This window comes from Papaver somniferum, chromosome 7 (genome assembly GCF_003573695.1).
Source record: "Papaver somniferum cultivar HN1 chromosome 7, ASM357369v1, whole genome shotgun sequence".
Classification (NCBI taxonomy): Eukaryota; Viridiplantae; Streptophyta; class Magnoliopsida; order Ranunculales; family Papaveraceae; genus Papaver; species Papaver somniferum.
Window position 1 is genome coordinate 215878867 of NC_039364.1, and position 19926 is coordinate 215898792.

General features: G+C 36.8%; 1 protein-coding gene across 2 annotated transcripts; it reads right to left on the reverse strand.

Annotated features, from left to right (window-relative positions):
• Positions 1 to 6657: 6657 nt before the first annotated feature.
• Positions 6658 to 16301, reverse strand: LOC113299553. Of its 2 annotated transcripts, none has more exons than XM_026548587.1 (7): positions 16103 to 16301; positions 13528 to 13656; positions 13358 to 13401; positions 8584 to 11970; positions 8139 to 8243; positions 7799 to 7976; positions 6658 to 7286 (listed from the first exon to the last, which is right to left on the reverse strand). In XM_026548587.1, the coding sequence occupies exons 2-7, from the start codon at positions 13642 to 13644 to the stop codon at positions 7077 to 7079; spliced, it is 4041 nt and encodes a 1346-aa protein (XP_026404372.1). In that variant the 5' UTR covers positions 13645 to 13656; positions 16103 to 16301; the 3' UTR covers positions 6658 to 7076. The 2 variants fall into 2 exon arrangements, with proteins under 2 accessions (XP_026404372.1, XP_026404371.1); XM_026548586.1 differs by having other exon boundaries at positions 8584 to 11973.
• Between the last annotated feature and the right edge of the window lie 3625 nt (positions 16302 to 19926).

The following is a 19926-nucleotide window of genomic DNA, read 5'->3' on the forward strand; positions in this document are numbered from 1 at the left end:
GATCATACGTACCATCGGGTATTCCATTGGGTGATAAAGTTAGTGGCTCACAAAATTGAGAGAAGATTATTGAATGGGAGGACGATATCATGAGGAGGTAAGTTGAATCTCATTAAAAGTGTATTGCTAGTTTCCCATTTATTATTTATTAATATTTGTTGCACCATGCTCCATTAAAAATGAGATTGACAAGATAGTAAGATAATTTCTTGGGGGCGATGATTCTAACAAGGAAAAATTCATGTTGTCGGGTGGTCTATAGTCGTAAAATCTAAAGAAAGTGGTGATATTGGAATTCAGAAGTCTAAATATATGAACTCGGCACTTTTGAAAGAGTGGTGGTGGAGATTTGGAACGAAAATAGATGCTTTTTGGAGACACGTAACAATGGAAAATTTAGAAGAATCATCAACCGGTTGGGAAACTCTTTAAGTGAAAGGGATAAACGTGCGTAGTGTGTGGCACAATATTTATAATGAACTTGAGTACATGTGAGATTTAAGATCAATGCAGGCAATTATATTAGATTTCGGGAAGATAATTGGATTGGAGATAGCGTGCGTCTTATGCAATAGATTTCCATGGGCATTTGAAGATTAAAAAATAAAAGAGCGAGTGGTGGCTAGGTTTATGAGATTTCGAATAACGATATCGAATGGAAGTTCATGTCTCAAATTATATATATTCAAGATATAATGAGAGAGCTTGCTTCCATAAACTCATTGGTAGAATTGGTGAATATCCAATAAGGGGTCTTAGACTCTAGAATGTGCATGGCGGATAGAAATAATACGTTTGATGCTTATATGGTTAAGTGTGGTGTTGACTATCTTTGTGAATCCGACAATATTACCTTCCCAAATAATATTATTTTTAATAAGGTAGGGATAATCAAAACACCAAACCACCAAATATAATGGCGGTTTTCGGTGCTGATTATTTAGAGTCATTATCCATGTATAGTAAAAAAATATTATATGACTTCTATATCATGAAATTTGATGTCGACGGACAAGCTTTAGAAGGGGTATGAATGTACATATGGTGTGCCGTTTTTGTGAAGAATAAGATGAAACAAGTTCTTATTTATTTTATGATTGTTGGCGAACAAAGATAATTTGAGATTATTTTGTCGAAAGAATGCAACTTCATTTGGATTACCTTAGTAATATTTCCATAACTATAAAAAGCTTGGAATCACGTTTGGGGTGACGAACGGCTTGATCGTATATGAAACAATCTAACCGTTGCAATATCGTGGTGCATAGAAAGAAAGGAATTTTAGAATCTTCGATCACAAAAGTAGAAATTTAGAAAGTATAATTAATTAAGAAGATTCAAACATTAAAATGTGGGGTTTAACGGATAACATGATAATAGCCTTATGGAAATCAAATTTCTATCAACCGCTTTGAATATGATATGAGATGATTAGTGTATGTTATTTTTATTACTTTCATTTGGCCTTTTGTATTTTCTCTTCTTTGGATGGTCTTTTTTTTTCTTGGTTGTATTTATTGCGTTGAGGTACTCCCTCAAATACCTTTTCTTTTCATGATTTTTTTTCTACTGACCAATCAAGAATTTTCATGAATTTGTTTTTTTAGTGACCGATCAAGAAAAAAAAAATATAAATTAACCTCGTCCCACATCTTCGACCGCCAAGGACTGGGTTGCACAGAAGCGGATGCGTGGACGATGCGGACGCCGACACGACAAAATTCTCAAAAAAACTAGGACACAGACACGTATATACATATTTTACTTATATATTATTTATATATACAATCATGTATTTATACAATAAAATCAAGTGTTTCGATCTTGAAAATTAGACAATGATGCCACATTATGTTGTTTTTATATATAAAATTCAAAAGAAGAGATTGTTTGTTTATACACGCAAGCAATCACTATTAAACACATGCCACAGTCAAAATGTATTCTTAGAACAACACGTGCCCAACCAAGGGTAGTTACATAATGTCATTTCCAAATACAAAATCCTAATAACGACTTAACTATCCCATTTTTTCTCTCTGACTTCTTATTCTCGCCTCCTCTTCTTCACTTTCATTCACCGTGGAATTGTTTTGCTTCATCTTCTACTAACACTCAATCCACATCTACCTAGTTATCTCTTCATTTCCATATTCTTTAACGTTTCTCCTCTGTTACATATGTTGTAATAGCAGGACAATCTTTTTCCAAGACTTTACTTTTGTATCTCGATATGTAGAATAAATGTTGGTGATCGTTGTTTTCGGACGAAAAATCATTGTGTATGGGTCTATAATATAATCAATTAATGTCTCAATTACATTACCTTAAGCTTGTTATTAGTATTCTTATCGGATGAATCGATTTAATGATTAGTCTAAATGTTTCTCTTTCTTCATTTAGTTAATAATAGTAAAAATAAAAGAATAAATTTAAATGAAAATGAAAAAAAAAACGCGTCAAATGCAACTCATCAGTGCGTCCAAACCTGACGCGTGTGGGACGCGCACGTAGGTGCGTCGGACACGCGTCGTGTCAGCGTCCAACGCGTCGGAAGAATTTCATCTTCCATGCCACCTCATCATTTGGAATCGTTCATAAAAGCTCAAGTCTTATGATGGAATCATAGAAACGCATGGTTGAAATTAAGAGTGGCTTTTCTGCATTTGATTTATGCTGAAAAAGCTATTCTGAATAGCGTTTTCGTCTTTTAACACCCTATTTAGAACAACGTTTTCTTTGGATTCCACCCACCATTCCACAAAACCATGAAACATGGCTTGGCAAAAAATGTGGATGACATCAACTTGGAATCCATTAGACTTGACATTCCACACTTTTCCCAAACTTAGAAAGAATATGTTGGATTCTCCCATAAGACTTGCTTTAACTGCTCACAACATTTGCCCATAGTCTTTGTGCATTTGAGCAACTCATAGGACTCGCCCCTTTTCCTAGAAGGCTATTATTGGGGCGTCACATTCCATTAGAGAGGCGTCACCTAATAGGACAAAAACGGATCACCCATAAGTAATATCAAAAACCCCTTATCTAAAATAATTTTGTAATGACTAAACAACCCTTATTTAGTTAATTTTAATTTAATTTAATTAGATAAAAATTAAATTAATGAATTTTTTTGTATACTTGGTGATTCTGGGACAAAGTTTTTGTGGGAAGAAAAACTGGCCGTAATATAAACTTCTACAGTTGGAAATAATCCAAACCTGGACGTAAAATCACTTCTAGGGTTGGAAATAATCCAAACCTGGACGTAAAATCACTTATACGGTTGGAATTAAAAGAAAATTAGACATAAAATCATATTCTACGGTTGGAATTAAAAGGAACCTGGACGTAAAATGAGCTTCTACGGTTGGAACTAATTCAAACCTGGACGTAAAACTACATGCAAATAAAATTCTACGGTTGGAATTAATCCAAACCAGGACGTAAAATCACTTCTACGGTCGGAAATAATTTAAACCTGGACGTAAAATCACTTATACGGTTGGAATTAAAAGAAAATTGGACGTAAAATCGGATTCTACGATTGGAATTAAAAGAAACCTAGATGTAAAATGAGATTCTACGGTTGGAACTAATCCAAACCTGGACGTAAAACTACATGAAAATAAAATTCTACGGTTGGAATTAATCCAAACCTGGACGTGAAATCACCTACGGTTTTTATGTTTTTATTTTAGTTAAAGGGTAATCTAGACATTTTGTATATGTGTTAGGATGTCTCATAACCACTTTTTTGGACATTAAAAATCCAAATGAAGCCCCTTTATTGGAATGTGACGCCCCAATATAATAACCTTCTTTTCCTAAGGAGAGGTAAAATTTTCAGTTGGTTGTGTTTGTATTAAAAACAAGGATTAATTGGGGGCCCCGGAAAATAATTGGGGGCCTCACCAAATTTATACCCACACCAGAAAAGTTAGGGGGCTTCCAAAATGATGGTGAAAATACCATTTTACCCTTCTCTAAAAACTAACCCTAAAATCCTATTAACACTTAAGATAGGCCCCCAATTTTCATTCCAACCCAAAACTCTTCTTCTTCTCCTCCCCTCCCTCTCGTCCCCATTTTGTCCATTAACGACTGTGGATTTTTTTTCCATCCTATTTATACTTGCAGTTTCAGAAAAAAGGTCGTTAACATCGAAGTTTTATTGCTTAACGATTTTTGATCTGCATGTGGAATTTATGAAAAATCGTTAACCATTAGGGTGGAGGTGAAAACGACCCTACCAATAATTTATGAAAAATCGTTAACCTTGAACTGCATGTTTCATTCATGATAAGTCGTTAATCATTAGGTGTAGGTGAAAACAATTTTTTCGACGACCCTTTTTAATCATCGTTTATGCCAAACCACCTCTCTGTTTGAAAAAAATGAAAGGGTCGTCAATTAATAAATAATGTGTTAACGATCCTATGTTGACGACCAATTTATGAAATTAACGACTCTGTACCCTTCATATACAACTCCTCTGTCAACAAAAATGTAAGGGTCGTCAATAAAAAGCAATTGAATCGTCAATTTTATTTTGAGAATCGTCAATAAATAATCAGAATCGTCAATTATTTCTAAGAGTCGTTTTAGCTTCTTCTTTTTTTCCAACGACTTTCATCTAATACGAAAGGGTCGTCAGTATATAGTAATGCTGTACTGTAAAATGGAATTGGGTTTACAGTATGGGTCCATGTTGGCTAAATAAATTAAAAGAAGAATGGGACTTGGTGCTGTGATACAAACAGGAGAAGAGTTAAAAGAAAACGAAGGACGTGGCCTACTCCACTACTGCATGTCCTAGTAATAAGTTAGAGCATCATCAACATTTCATGTTCTTTATGCAGAGAAGAAAGTCTCATTTCTTTGTTAAGCAGAGAGATATTTAGGTGGTAAAAGAAATGGAATGGGGGTTACCAGAACTGTTGGAAGGTGGAGTTGTTGGTTAGAGCTGGTGATTTGAATATGTACGTGTTGGATTGATTCGAAAGTAGTCAGGGAAGCGACGTCGATGGAGACTACAATGAAGACAACCTTGGTTCGAACTGTCAAGGCTACACAAGGGTTTGGTACTGTAAAATGGATGTTTCATTCATGATAAGTCGTTAACCATTAGGTGTAAGTGATGAAAACAATTCTTTCGACGACCCTTTTTAATCATCGTTTATGCCAAACCACCTCTCTGTTTGAAAAAAATGAAAGGGTCGTCAATTAATTAATAATGTGTTAACGATCCTATGTTGACGACCAATTTATGAAATTAACGACTCTGTACCTTTCATATACAACTCCTCTGAGTCAACAAAAATGTAAGGGTCGTCAGTAGAAAGCAATTGAATCGTCAATTTTACTTTGAGAATCGTCAATGAATAATCAGAGTCGTCAATTATTTCTAACGGTCGTTTTAGCTTCTTCTTTTTTTCTAACGATTTTTCATAATTGCGGATTGGAGTCGTCAGTTTTTTCAAACTTGATTGACGATTTTTCATAACTGAAGATTTGAGTCGTTTTTTTTTTTGTGCCAAATAACTGATGACTCATAAGGGTCGTCAGTTTATTATACTCCCGACCCAACGACACTCATACTAAGCTGCTGCATAGTGACCATGAATTGACCACTGAGCACCATTCATATAATTACAAGAGTATATGAAGTTTACCTGATTGTTTAGAATTTTGGGTTCTTCATTTTGAGTATTGGTTCCTTCATTTTGAGCAAAAGGATCTTCATTGCAACAATTATCAAAGCTTCCTCTTTTAAAATCACTTCATCAAACATCCAATCCATAGGATTAGATTAGACAATCTCACCATCAACACAATCATGTATGTTGTTTGAATCTTCACCTACATCATTTCCTCTACTACAATCACTCATTTCAAATAACCTAAATTTTCCCCCTAAACTCACTTTCTTCCTCTCTATCCAACACCAAAATACAATTTTTTTATTATCTAAATTTTCCCCCTAAAATTGATTTATCTAACTTAATTAATTAACAACTAATCTAACTTAACTAATCAACTCAATTAACACTAACGGTTTGGGAGTAGTTTAGCCATTTCGAAAATTTGGGATAAGAGGTAACCCCAAAATGCTATTGGGAGACCAACTCTAGGGGCCCCCAACATTATCATGTATCACCCACCGTCAGAAATATAAATTCCAATTTTAATCATGTTTGTCAAATTTAAGTTGCCGTTATAGACAAATTACAATCATGTTTGTCACGAGCAACCCCATGGTTGGGTGCGAACAAATTTAAAAGACTAACAATAATACAATATTAGTGCAGTTTTGATGGGTTGCACGTCGTCCCCAGTCGACTATATATCTAGCTAATGAAGATAGATATACGATTTACTGAAAAACTAGAGAACCTTAAACATCTAAAAAGATTGCACGATTGAAGAAAAATGAGAAATATATCAATAAATACACTACCAGTAGCTGCTTCGTTGCATTTTCCCATACTTATTGCAGCAATGCAGCATGAACTGTCTAGCAAACACGAATGCGCAAGTCCAAGACTCCAGCAAAGTAGGATGAGAAGTGCTACTGCTGCGTGAACAGGGAAAGCACCCCAAATTTGCCCATGAAAGGCATTGAAAAATGAAATCTGACATGGAAGTGTATTGTGCAAATCATTCCATAAATATATAAAGTAACCCATAGTAAAATAATAAGTTAAGAATTCTGAGAACAAATAGTTTTCTTTTTCTTTTTCTATTAATCAAAAGAAAAATAATTAGCCAGGGCTAGATAGAGCACCAACAGCAGCATTCATTTTCAAGCCCTCAAAAGAAAATTTAACTTATGATACAATTTTTCAACCAAGTCCTATACAAAAGAAGGAAAAAGATGTTGTACAAACTGACAACAAAAGACATTTCTTTTTTCCTTTCCTAATTATTACTTCTGCTCTCTCTGTTGGTTAAGATGCTTTGGAGTATTTTGTTTATAAAATTTGAACTATATTTTGTTATTGGTAATCGACGCAAAAAAAATCAGGCAATTTTTGAGTGAGTGAACCTGAAGAATGCTGCTGGAATCTCTATTTAAACCCTCCTCGAGTAGCAAAGAATTTGAGATCTCCATGTTCTGTAATTATATTCCCATCTACTTTGTTAACAACAGCTCTTGCCATAGCATATGCTGTTTTTTGTAGACTTCTCAAACGTTCTTCCAGAATTTCAGCATGGTTAGAGATTTCTTCTTGTGTCTGAGTCATCAAAGGTGTCTTGAGTTTGAACCAGGATTCCTTCTGTAATGTATAGCATATGTAAAATGAGTAAATCAGCTCAGTCGTGAATACACGATGCTAAAACTTATTTAACAAGAAAACTACATGAAGGCGGAGAAAATTATCGGTGCACAAGATCAAACTCAAGACATCTCACAAGAAGCAAAAGAATGAGATCCAACAATCCTAAAAGGTCACTAATACAAACAAAAGATAATCTTATCACGGTATACTGGGCCTAGTGGCACAAAAATGAGAGATCATTCTCTCGGTAATTAATGATTCAGACAAGTCAGCAAGAAATATATGGCATGAGGGCTTCAACATTTTACAAACACTGACAGCATCACGTAAAAAATGAAAAGATAAAAAGAGTAGATCGTGTCGAAAAATAGGTGAGTGTAAAGGCCAAATCAATTGCCTCAAGATCCTTAGATGCTGGCAAGCTGAAGAAGGACCTCTTCTTGTTGCTGTGGATTAGGCTAAGGAGAAACCTTGCACAATTAAACAAGTACGAGTACAAAAAGGAGTACCTGTGTGTTATAGCTTTGAAGACCCACAACTGGTGATACTATACTAGTTGTACTACCACCACGATCGTCTGATGGAGTACACCTTCTGACAAAATGCCCTAGTGAATGAAACGTTAGAAACGCTCCTTTCAAGTCATCTTGGGGTATTCTATAAATGGGATACCAGGCAACGGAGTACCTGAAACAGAACCAAAATTAGAGATTTATTTGAGGTAGATATCACTCAAGTATCATGAGGCAATAGATCAACTTAGTAAGAAAATGTTCACTGAGCTAAGAAACAATTTCGAAATATCTAAGGCAAAAACTTCTGGGGTTCACAAAATAATACTCCACTTACCAAGAGGAAGGGTGCAGATTTTTCAGATTGCTAGATTCTAGCTTCTTTGGATCTCCATATGTTTGGCATTTCTGAATTCCACCACCTCTAACCAGTTCTTTTATCCTGATTATTTAGAACCCCAAAAAAATTGTACCATGAATAAAAGATAGAACGCCTTATACAAATAAAACTGTACTTTCACAAACTATTGACAAAAGATAAACTAATTGGCCAGTGTTCTTGAATAGTAACCATGCAATGACTATGAACAGTGATCCTGAAGCAAGGATCACTAATTTAGAAGAAATGAAGAACATGCGGAACTGACGGACCATCATTCTCCCATTAACTTCTGGGTTAAGTTAGGTAGAGTGACAAAGTCTAGAACTTAGCCTCGGAGTCATCAACAATAATGCTGATAATAGTGACAATAACAATAAAAGAAAGAAGCAGGTATGCTTACTTGTCAAATAGTGGTCGCCTATGAAATGGCTGCTCGGGTTCATAGTACTCAAACAGGAGCTCTGACTCAAGTGGTGTCATACCAAGTGAACGATCAATGAACTCATCCTCTCCATACATAGAAGATGAACTGCATGGTGAACTAAAATCTGCTGCCGATGCATTTCCACTTGGCTGAGGCAAGAGGCCTGAGGATTTTACAAGATCTGCATCATATTTGGACTCTCCTACTGCTTTCAGTGCCTTAGCTCTAGAAGATCCTCTGCTGCAATCGGAAGTACTTCTACAATTTCCAAATAGCTGAACTGCCGATAAGGAGGGAACATAATAGGCACTGAACTTGGGACAATCCTCCTTTTTTATTTTCAATCCAAAGCTCGAATGTTCCTCGTACCACTGCCAAATTCTTCCAAGAGATGCATCTGGTATTTCATGCTTGCAAAGGGAAGTGCCAATGAAATGATCTCTAGAGCAAGATGTGCAATCATGAGGAGTGCGAGTTGGACCAAGAACTGGTGAAGCGGAGTGAAGAAACGTTTCAAACTCAGCTAGTGGCTTGCTAGTTGCCAGATCAACACCTATTGATCTCATTTCCGTTCTATAAGCATCCCCTACGGCTTGTACTATCTTGTCTGACTCATCTGTTGCAAGTGTTCTCAACTTCTCTATCTGGAGATTCTGGACTCGATCTGTGAGAGGTGGATTTTTTAGGATTGGGATTCTATCTCTGCCAGTTGGGATTGCAAAACTCTTTCCAACATTTCTCACATTATTACTTTGTAATGGAACAAAAACATGAGCATCGGGATTCAATTTTTTTCCACCATGTTTCTGCAGAGTCAATCCCCCAGATACTGATTTATCAACCGATGCCAATGAATTCTCATATGTTCTTTTACCTGTTTCCCCAGAAGCATCTTGTCGCGGAACAGGTAACCACTTCTTCGAGATGGATCCAGATCCAGAAATATGGCCTTGATTTCCAGATTCTGGACAAGAATCTTCTATCTGCTGTATGTTGATGGTGGCATCTGAGACAGGAATAGGACTGCATCTCTCGGAAAGCCCCAACAGCGAATAGGTCTGGTCTGCAATTTCAGGTGTTGAAGATGATGAAGTTTTACCATTCGTATCAGAAACTGTAGTGCACACAGCTTGAAGCACTTCTTCAGAGGTATTTGAGTCCACAACACGATCACAGGCAATATAGTCACCCTGTGGGGAAACTGTAGTACACACATCCAGCCCACTCCTTTCATCTTTAGAGCTTTCTAAGTTTGAAACAGGTTTGGAGTCCTTGCGGTCAATGGCATGAGATGCTGTCTTTGTCACATATTGAAGCACCTTCCTTTCGTCCTTATCAATTTCTGAGTCCACAACACGATCACAGGCATTATAGTCACCCTGTGGGGAAACTGTAGCACACACATCCAGCCCATTCGTTTCATCTTTAGAGCTTTCTAAGTTTGCAACAGGTTTGGAGTCGATGGCATGAGATGCTGTCTTTGTCACATTTTGCCTTTCGTCTTTATCAATTTCTGAGTCCACAAAACGTTCACAGTCATTGTAGTCGACCTGTGGGGAAACTGTAGCACACACATCCAGCTCACTCCTTTCATCTTTAGAGCTTTCAAAGTTCCCAACAGGTTTAGAGGCCTTGCCGTCAATGGCATGAGATGCTGTCTCTGTCACATTTTCAAGGTCCTTCCTTTCGTCCTTCCATTTCGCCAGCTCTGAAATCGTCAATGGTTCCATGTTCCCAGTCCTCTGCAATCGTTCTTGTCTGACCAAAAAAGCATTGGGATCTATCGTTCTAGTCTGACTCCGTCCTGTGAAATCTTCAAGCCGTGCTCTTCTTAAAGGACGTTGAACTTTCTGCTTCACCTGTACGGGGTGTTGCAACGCTTCCTTATAAGGCATGTCTGTTGCTTTTGGTTTACTGTCATCTTTTGACTTAACTACCTCCTCTGAACCCAGAACATTTGAAACCCTGTTCGAAAGTGGAGCTTCTTTTAGTGAAGAATCAAACTGCAATCCAGAAGAAGCACTTGACTCAGAAACACCTTCAACAACATCATCCTTTCGAACCTTCTTCTGCCTTACCAAATGGTTTTCCTTTCCAATTGGTCCACTAGAAACATTCCCTTCTAGACTGAGTATTCGAGCACTGATAGAAAACTCAGACAAGTTTTTGTCTTTCTGTTCACTTTTTATTGGTAGAACTGAAGGCAAGTCAGAGCTTCTGCGCCAGCCAGAGCGCTTATTGCCTTTATTACCACATTCTGCGACTGTAGGAAACTCATGCAACTGCAACAAAGAAGAATCACTTGAATTAGAAATACCTTCACAAACATCATCTTCTTGATCCTCCCGCCATATGTAATGACTTTTCTTTCTTATTGGACCAAAGGAGGAACTCTTCATTGCTTCACCCAAATTTTGAACACTTGAATTCCCAGACAAGTGTCTATCTTTTCCATCAACACCCTCATGTGATGAAGTACCAGATGAAAGGCCTCTACTTCCAGGACGATCCAAATAGCCATACTTACTGTATTCAGATGTCTCCGATGGATTTATAATAGAATCTTCCCTAACAGATGATTGGACTTCAATATCATCACCAACATTGGTACTTTCATAACTGTTCCACTCATCGTAAAAAGGTTCTGTAAAAGGAGCACTGCGTGCATCAAAGAAGACTTCAGAAGAACTATCAGTGCTCTCATGGGTGTATGCAGTTTCCTCGTCAAAGGAGGAGAGGATAGAGTATCTATTTTCCATCTCATTTGTAGCGCTTATTCTAGAATCAACAGAATGAAAGTCCTCTGATACAGAAGAAGGTACTGGAGATGATGCTGCAACAACCCCATCACTATGAGATACGACAGTATTTGGAGTTTCAGGCTGTTTAGCTCTGGAGATACTGTTTCCCTCGGTATCGTATTCCGCTTGAGTAATCTCAGGCAACTCGCACTCTGTATAAGGTCCCTCATTGGCCAAGTCTGTATCGCCACAGGTTGCAGAGGCAGAACTTCCACTGACCTCTTTGGAAGATGAAGTTTCCGACTTGGTACCTGCTGAGGTCTTTTTCGTTTTCTTACTCTTCTTCTTCAATTTCTTTCTGGAATTTTTGTCTTGATCATTTGATGCGACAGGCCCCTGAGGGAGCCATTCCGATAAATCCCTCGGAAGGAAGGAATTTTGTTGATGGATAGCCTTGGCCATTTTCTTCCTTTGTCTTTTTGAAAGAGTAGGGGCACTTGGCGAAGATGATGAAGCAGATTGAGAAGAAATTAGATCAGCATGATCCTGCCATAGAAGAAACGGAAGCAGTATGCGACCATTTTCGCCCCTCTCAGCTAAAAATCCGGGACAAATAATAAACCTGCTGAATGAATAGGAGCAGAGATTAGCTATAGCCATGAAATTGCTTAATCAGTAGAAGTTGAAGGAGTAGATAGATTTCACATGAGATGCAGGAAGAGTAGAATATCACAAACAAATTTTTTGGCATCCAGTCTAGAAAGTGGTATGAGGGAAATCTAAAATCCAGCGCCAAAGTCTAGAAAGTGGTATGAGGGAAATTTTTTGTATATCATTTGCATCAGGCTGCATCTGAAGTGCCTATAGCCACTTGCATCAACGATACCCAAAGAATCATGTAACTAAATTAGGCATGTTCCTACAATAACAATTAACTGGTACTGAAAATTGTGAGATCTATCAAAGAGGAGCAACAATTATGCCACCAAAACTACTGTGTCTCCCTTGCATAGTTAATTCCAGCTTTGAGGATCTTCTCCACCAAAAGCCAACCCCATTGTCTGATACTCCAGTAAAAATTAATGTCACCCCCATGTGACATAAACACATTATCCTAGTTATACTGCCGAATATAGAGTGTCTTACTAGATAAATCCTGTGGTCGACGCTTAAACCCCAAGCAACTGGTGTTGTAAGATTATAACCTATGAGTGCACAAAGTTGACTCGTTAGCCATGGTTCATAATTATCCGCCAGTAAATATGGTTATGGAATATTAGTGTTGTAACCCAAATGAAAATTACTGACATAATTGAATCACATATAGTAATTTTGGTTAAAAATATTTCCTAAATGGAAATTCTAGCATGTGCTACAGATTAGTAGTACTATTTTGATTTTCAAAGATAGAGAGAAAATCTTTCTCACCAAAAGGAAAAATATTTATGGCTCATTAATCCATTTATTTTTGGTGAGAAATTTTGAAACATTTTCTTACATACTTCTATAGGCCTAGAGTCACTCGTAAATGTATATGGATCCTCCGATAAAGGCCCTCGGCTTATATTTTTTAGCATCTAAAGTCGTTAAGCGTGAAATGGCAGAATGACATGGAGCAAGGCTGAAGTTGACTTACAGGTTGGTTTTTGGTGAATATGATCTCCTTATAAAGTGAGTATCTGCACTAAAGATAGGAACTATGAGACTTCTAAGTAATAAGTATACCTAGGTTACAGATACCACATATAAGCCTTCTGGGTTCATCTTTTTGCCATCAACAAAAGATTGTATCTGACAAAGAAAAAAGATTTTCAGATGATATTTATATTTTCATTCATCCTGTCTATCATGGTTGTTATTCGCATCACCTAATGAACTACGCAGTGATGATAAGACGCTAGAACAATCGTATCAGAATTGCCTAGTTGACTGATATCCAAACTAGAGAAATAGAGAAATAAATGGAAGAATAAAATAAAGAAAGACACAAGTGCACCAAAATATGCTACCTTTGAGGATCAAGCATCACAAGGAAAGCTGCTTCAGCTTTATCCTGGAAAAATAAAAGGGTGTTCATTACCCAGCAAAACTCACAAACAGTAAATGGTCCACAAACGAGTGGTTAGGCCTAGCAAAAGTCTTATATAAGTCAACAAGTTGATACAAACAGGTGTGTAACCTTCAAGGAGCTCAAGATGATCTCCGGCTCTGGTGCCCTCCCCAAGAAAGAACTATTTCCACCTTGTAAGACCCCGTTCCTCCTGCTTTGCGTGCTCCTCCCAAGAGCACGCTGCATGCCTTGATATGCCTGTCCATATCAGTACACAAGAAAAAGAAAATATTAGGTATGGATAAGCAACTAATACTTAGATAACAAAGTAAACTTTCGAAAGCATCAGGAAGTTGACAGACAAATACCTAATCAGCTCTAAGAAAAAATTCATATAGTCAGGTATCCACATAATTACTACAGCATGCAATTTCAAAGGAAAGACCACCAAGGATTATTAGCACAATCAGAAACTAGTTATACATGCGAGCAATTGTTGTATGCTTAACTCATGCATGAAACCAGTTGAGAACTATTGTGTTGTATGATGCAGGTGCTATCAGTTTTTAAAAATACAAGACAACATTGTTTTGGAAATCATTTACGTAAGGTGCATGCTGTTAAGAAACAAAACACGAAAGTCAAGTACAGAGAGTGATAATTGTCGTAGCATAAGATGATCACAGGACAATCCAACTGAGTGATGTCCCATCCTTGCTATGGCTATCATTGTTACTTAGTACAATGCATGCCTTCCTATAATATGTGGAACGTTGACCTCATAACGACAAATAATGCATGCCAACAGAAAGTTCGGTTTCTTGTTTGGTAGTTCCAGGAATACAATTTCCAGTTCATCAACGTATGTTCTAAGAAACTCTTTAGGATGTCTCATATAATGTTTAGGAATGTCTTCTTTGTTTCGAACCTACCCAAAACATACCGACAAAACGATTGAACCTTGTCACCTATCAGGAAGTATAGGGCTGTCAAATAGCAAATACTGCGTCTTTCTAACAGGTCCTCAAGTGATCCTAATCTCCTTAACTACACTCGAACATACAAAGATTAACACCGACCTACTTTCCCATAATAGAAACAGAAAGCAAAATGAGCCTAGCATGCCTAGTCATGTTACTTATACATATGCTTCAACCTGAGCACGAGCTAGTAAGGGGAGTCAGCTGGCTTGGACAGTAAAATATATCAACCTAGATTATATTTTAAATGTAAAAAATAAGCACGTGACTGGAAACGTGATTAGGCGATAAGTGAGTAGCATGTCATGGGATATAACGACAACTAGAGTTGACAAATGTAGAAAACAAATAGCCCTGAGCGGTTATTACCGTTAAGGTACTACACCGAAGAAAATAACAAGAGACTGCATTAAAGTAAAAACACGTGGCTCTAATTTAAGAATCGTTATTAAACTAGGAAGAAAGCAAACCCTAGCTGCTATACACACAACATGAGACCATAGAAACATACTTTACAGAAATGTTTTATATTTTCTCGAACAAGTAAACAGATAAGGTCAATCAATTTGAGCATCCTTGGGGAACATTTGAAAATAGGTGAAAGATAAAGCAAAGGAAAACATGGGCAACCTAACCATATCATGAAATTGGAAAGAAACATCCATCATGCAATCTTATAACTACGTACAAACAGTACGGTTCTTTAAACATTATATACCTTGAGCAAATGTGCTCAAAGAATAAGGTCCAAATTGCCCAATACTGCAATTCAACCAGCAACAAACCTCATCTACTACAAACTCAAATTTAGATCACATTAACAGACTCGAGTGCATGAAAGCATAATCATGCTTCTATTTCAAACTCATGTACAGGAGGAACCCATTTTCTTAAAGTTCAGAAGGTATAATAACTTCAAATATATATGATTTAACTTTAAGAAGATAAAAATCCTTTCAAACCCTCCCTTATCTAAACATGACATAGTAGTCAAAGATTGAAACAAGACAAGACCTATTTAATCTGCTTATATATCTTTCTGATCTTTCTGATATCAACAAAAAAGGAGTCAAAATCGTAGCACAAGGAAAAACCAAATCTAGCATGTAACTGACCATGACCATTGAAAATACAAAAAGAAACCCAAGTTTCTCTCAATCACAACAACAAAAACATACAAGAAACAAAGAAATGAGTAACTAAAACCTCTGATTAGTGATAGAAATCTCACATGAAAACACCAAAACAAAAACAAAAAAACGCCCTCATATACTTTTAACCAAACAAGCAATGTAGGAAAGGATCCACAAATGTTTGCACAAGTACATCCTTGAAGTAATTCTCAACACACCAATAAGAACTTTCAAGTAAGTACATACTGAGTAAACCTTAAACTTTTACATCTTCCTAAAAAAGAACTTCAGTCAGTCAAACTAAAGCCTCAAAGAACCTCAACTAAATTCATCAAAATAAACAGACCCTTTAAACAACATTCCCCACTTGAATCAAACAAACAACAAAGAAATGAAAAAACCCATAACTCAAACTCTTCTAAAACACATAATTTTCTCACAAAACACTAAAACTTGTACAATCAAAGCAATGGCGATAATAAAAAGAAACAAACAATTCAATTCAGACACCCAGACATACTGACAGACAGATAGACACAGTAAAACAAAAGCATAAAAAATGAATAGTAAAAAAGAAGAAGTTCATTATACCTGCGATTGTTAGCTATTTTAAGAAACACCAATCCTTCAAAATTCTTCCTCCCCCACAGCCCCACTTGTTCTATATCAGTTTAAGTTGAACAAAACAAGAATCTCCCTTGTTTAGAACCAAATTTAGATGAGAAACAGTGAGAGTGAGAGAGAATATCCTCTGAAACAAACGAGAGAGAGTGTGAGACTGCTCTGAATTCTCCCCCTAAATGGTTTGATGAAAATAAGACGAAAACAATTGAGTAAATACTGTCTATAAATACAATAGTCTCCCAGGATAGTCTTGTCATTTTCACTTGTTTCACTTCCACCTACTTTTCACATATGATCGGATGTTTGTCTGTATTCCTTTGTGGGTCCCGCTTTTTGGCCTGAGATTATTGATCTCCGGCCGTTAATGTACTGACGTTCATGTTGATGGAAGATGCACGGAGTGATTGTAATAGTACATGTTGTATGTTAACATTTTAGCTTTTCTCAATCTTGTGACTATTTGGTCCATTTGGAACTTACGGTTGCACTTACTAGTACCAAGTGGACCATGTTCAGCAAAGAAAGGTGTACGGGAGAGATGCCATTAGGTAGTGAAACCCACGTGGCAAATGTGTTGAGCATGTTAAGCTTTTTTTACAGAGCCAAAATTGGAGAGTGAAGCAAGTGCTTATTCATGGATTCGTTTTCTAGGATTAGATTTTGTTTTTAATTCTCATTACTAATAATAATTTTGAAAGATTAGTTTCCTAAACAAACACTTGAGATTTGAATTGGTTGTCTTGTGGTATTGTTTTTAGGGTTTTGTAAAATTTATTATTACATGTTGTCTGAGTCAGTATTACACTAAAATCATTTTTAATATCATAAATGATTTAAACGGATGAATAGAACGCTGACTAATAGTAATAAATGTAGACAGAAAGATAAAATTAATCTCTCAAGCGATATCAACTATGTGTGTTTTTTTTATGTATGTTTTTGGGAATATCCATGGTGAATTCAGGAGATCTTTTCTTTAAATGACCTTTTCTAATTTTAGAGAGTAATAACTATTGTCATTTTCTGATGAGATACAACCTATTACATTAACTAATTCCCAAATAAACAAAATCATACAGTAATAATAAAAATTGAGTGGACGGTAAAAATTTCAACTTTGTTTTGTAAGAAAGAGTTTTTGATACTACATCAGACCAAAAACTTTTTTTCATCAATGAGGTTAGCTTTTCAACTTACGCATACACATAACTAACAATTTGCTTCATTACTTTGTTTATGGTAGAAAAGAACAAAATTTCATGATATAATGTAAGATATTTACAATTTTCAAATGAAGAAAAAACTTAATCAAATACTGAAAAAGTTGTCGGCGCCGCCAATTTGATAATGTGTGTTAACATGTTTAACCGAGCATATAAAATACGACAAATTATAATATTTTATTAAATAATTTTGATCCGATAAAAAATGAAAAACCGGCGGCGCTGTTAAATTGAATACACAAATCATCAGGCTTAACTGGGGGTATATAGTACGACAAAATAAGAGATTCGGTTCGTTTCAATCATTCATACATATTTACTGATACAATTATTTCGATTAGCAAAGCGCGGTTATGTCAGAAAGTTAAAGACCAGTGCCTGAGTTAATATAATGATGTAAGTAAGCCGACGTAAATATATGATGAAAGTAAGCCGACGTAAATACATGATGAAAGTAAGCCGATATAAATGAAAACGAATAATACGTCATCAAGTTTTATTCTACGACATTGCTAATGTGCATGTTGGTTATAGATAATTCTCATATCAGTTATGTTAAAAAAAATCAAATTGTCAATGGTAAGTAGGGCTATCAATGGTACTTAACAGAATGAATACGAGTTGTCCAGTATCTTTATCTGTTAGTTTCATTGGTGTAGATGGTGATTTTTGGAGCGGGGATAAAATGTTCATTTTACGAGCAGGGGTAAAATCATAATTTTGGTAGTCTGAGGCGAAATCATCACTCTGCCGAAATGTCCAACCCAGTTAAGGTATTGAGGCCCCTGAATACGGTCGATTACCAGTCCTTACGGAGGAGCATTTAAACTCAAACGCAATTTTGTCAGTATGAAGCCCAAAACTCAATCCAAGAAGGGCTCAAAAAGGATTTTAACTCCTGAAGAAAAAGAATTTCTCTTAAAGCTGAGGAAACCTAGTTAGTCTCGAAGAGCTTCCGCCGTTCCGAGACGAAGAGTTTCCGCCGCTCTAAGGCGAAAATCCTGCATCGCTCTAAAATTAAAGGACTTCACTACTCAAAGGTAAAAGGTATCGTTCTCCTACAGGTCCGCGTTCGACCGCGCGCCTCACCCGAGGTCAAACAACTCGTCTTAGTCGAGACCAAACTTCTCAGGTCAACGTTCGACCGCCTCCAGGTCATAGCTCCCTTTTTGGCCCGACCTTGCCCTAAGCCTCTTCATAGAGCCGGCTCAACATGCCTCAGCCACGGTCAACATTCACGATTAGGTCACGATAGACCTCAACCAATTTTGTGCTCTCTACATGATAAACACGACTATAACAAGCCTTCTGGATCTCTTCACATGACTCTAGATGGCCTCCATGTGCAAACACATGCAAAGTTATGACAATTTGTAAGTATGCTAACACGTCAAACGATACATCACATACGAAGGCTGGTCACGCCACAAATGGGGGGATAAACTTAGGGTTCTGGTTTGGTGATCTACGACAACATGTGGGTATCAGCCTGCCCACACAGAGAGAGAATAGTCAGGTGTGAGGATTCATCTTAGTTAGGATAGACTAGACATGTTATTTATCCTTAGTTATTCCTAGGATCTATGAGAAAGTGATGATCCTCTCTCCTTATCGTTATCCCACCAACTAGAGATTAGGGGTTTGTAGAGATATTAATAGACATACCATTGGTAATTATAAACAGAACAGAATAACTAGAACAACCAAAAGTTCTCTGTAACTGTATATCTCTTAGAGTTTCTTCATCTGCAACTCAGAAAATCAAATCTGATCTCTTTATGATTCTCTCCCTAGACCAACCCTACCTCCCATATGCGATTGAAACAGTCTTTGAACGACCATCATCTTGGTTTAGGCAAGGACTGCTCGTCATTAGCCTCATGTCCTCACGATCGAACAAGTCAGATTACTCGACTAACCCTCGTATATTTTTCGCCATATACATTTTTGTGATCACTGCGGGATGGTTGATCACTCAGTCATAATTACAGATTACAATCATGGTTTTCATCGTGGAGGAAGTTGATTCTTCAACCACCAACCATACCATAAACGTACTCAGAAACCCAAATTTGAACTTTATGTCTAAAGAAAAGTCTTTTCGCCGACTCGCAGAATGTTTCCAAAAAAAAGAAGAAGTCCGGGAGACATCATTCTCAGCTGCAAGGCGGTTCCACGTCTATCACAGACACATACAGATAGAGACTTCTCTGAATTCCCCCTAATGGTTTGACGAAAATATGACGAGAAAAAATTTGAGTAAATAGTGTTTATAAATACAAGAGTCTTAAAGGATAGTCTTTCCATTTTCACTTGTTCATTTCCACCTACTTTTCACATATGATCGGATATTTGCTTGTATTCCTCCGTGGGACCCACACTTAGTTTATTCATTTCCGACCGCTAATGTACTGATATTCTGATGACAGAGTGTCTATAATAGTCCATGTTGTATGTTAACATCTTAGATTTTCTCAGTGTTGTAACTATTTGGTCCTTTTGGAACTTACGGTTACACTAACTAGTACCAGGTGAGACCATATTCCGCAAAAAAATGTGTTCGGCGGA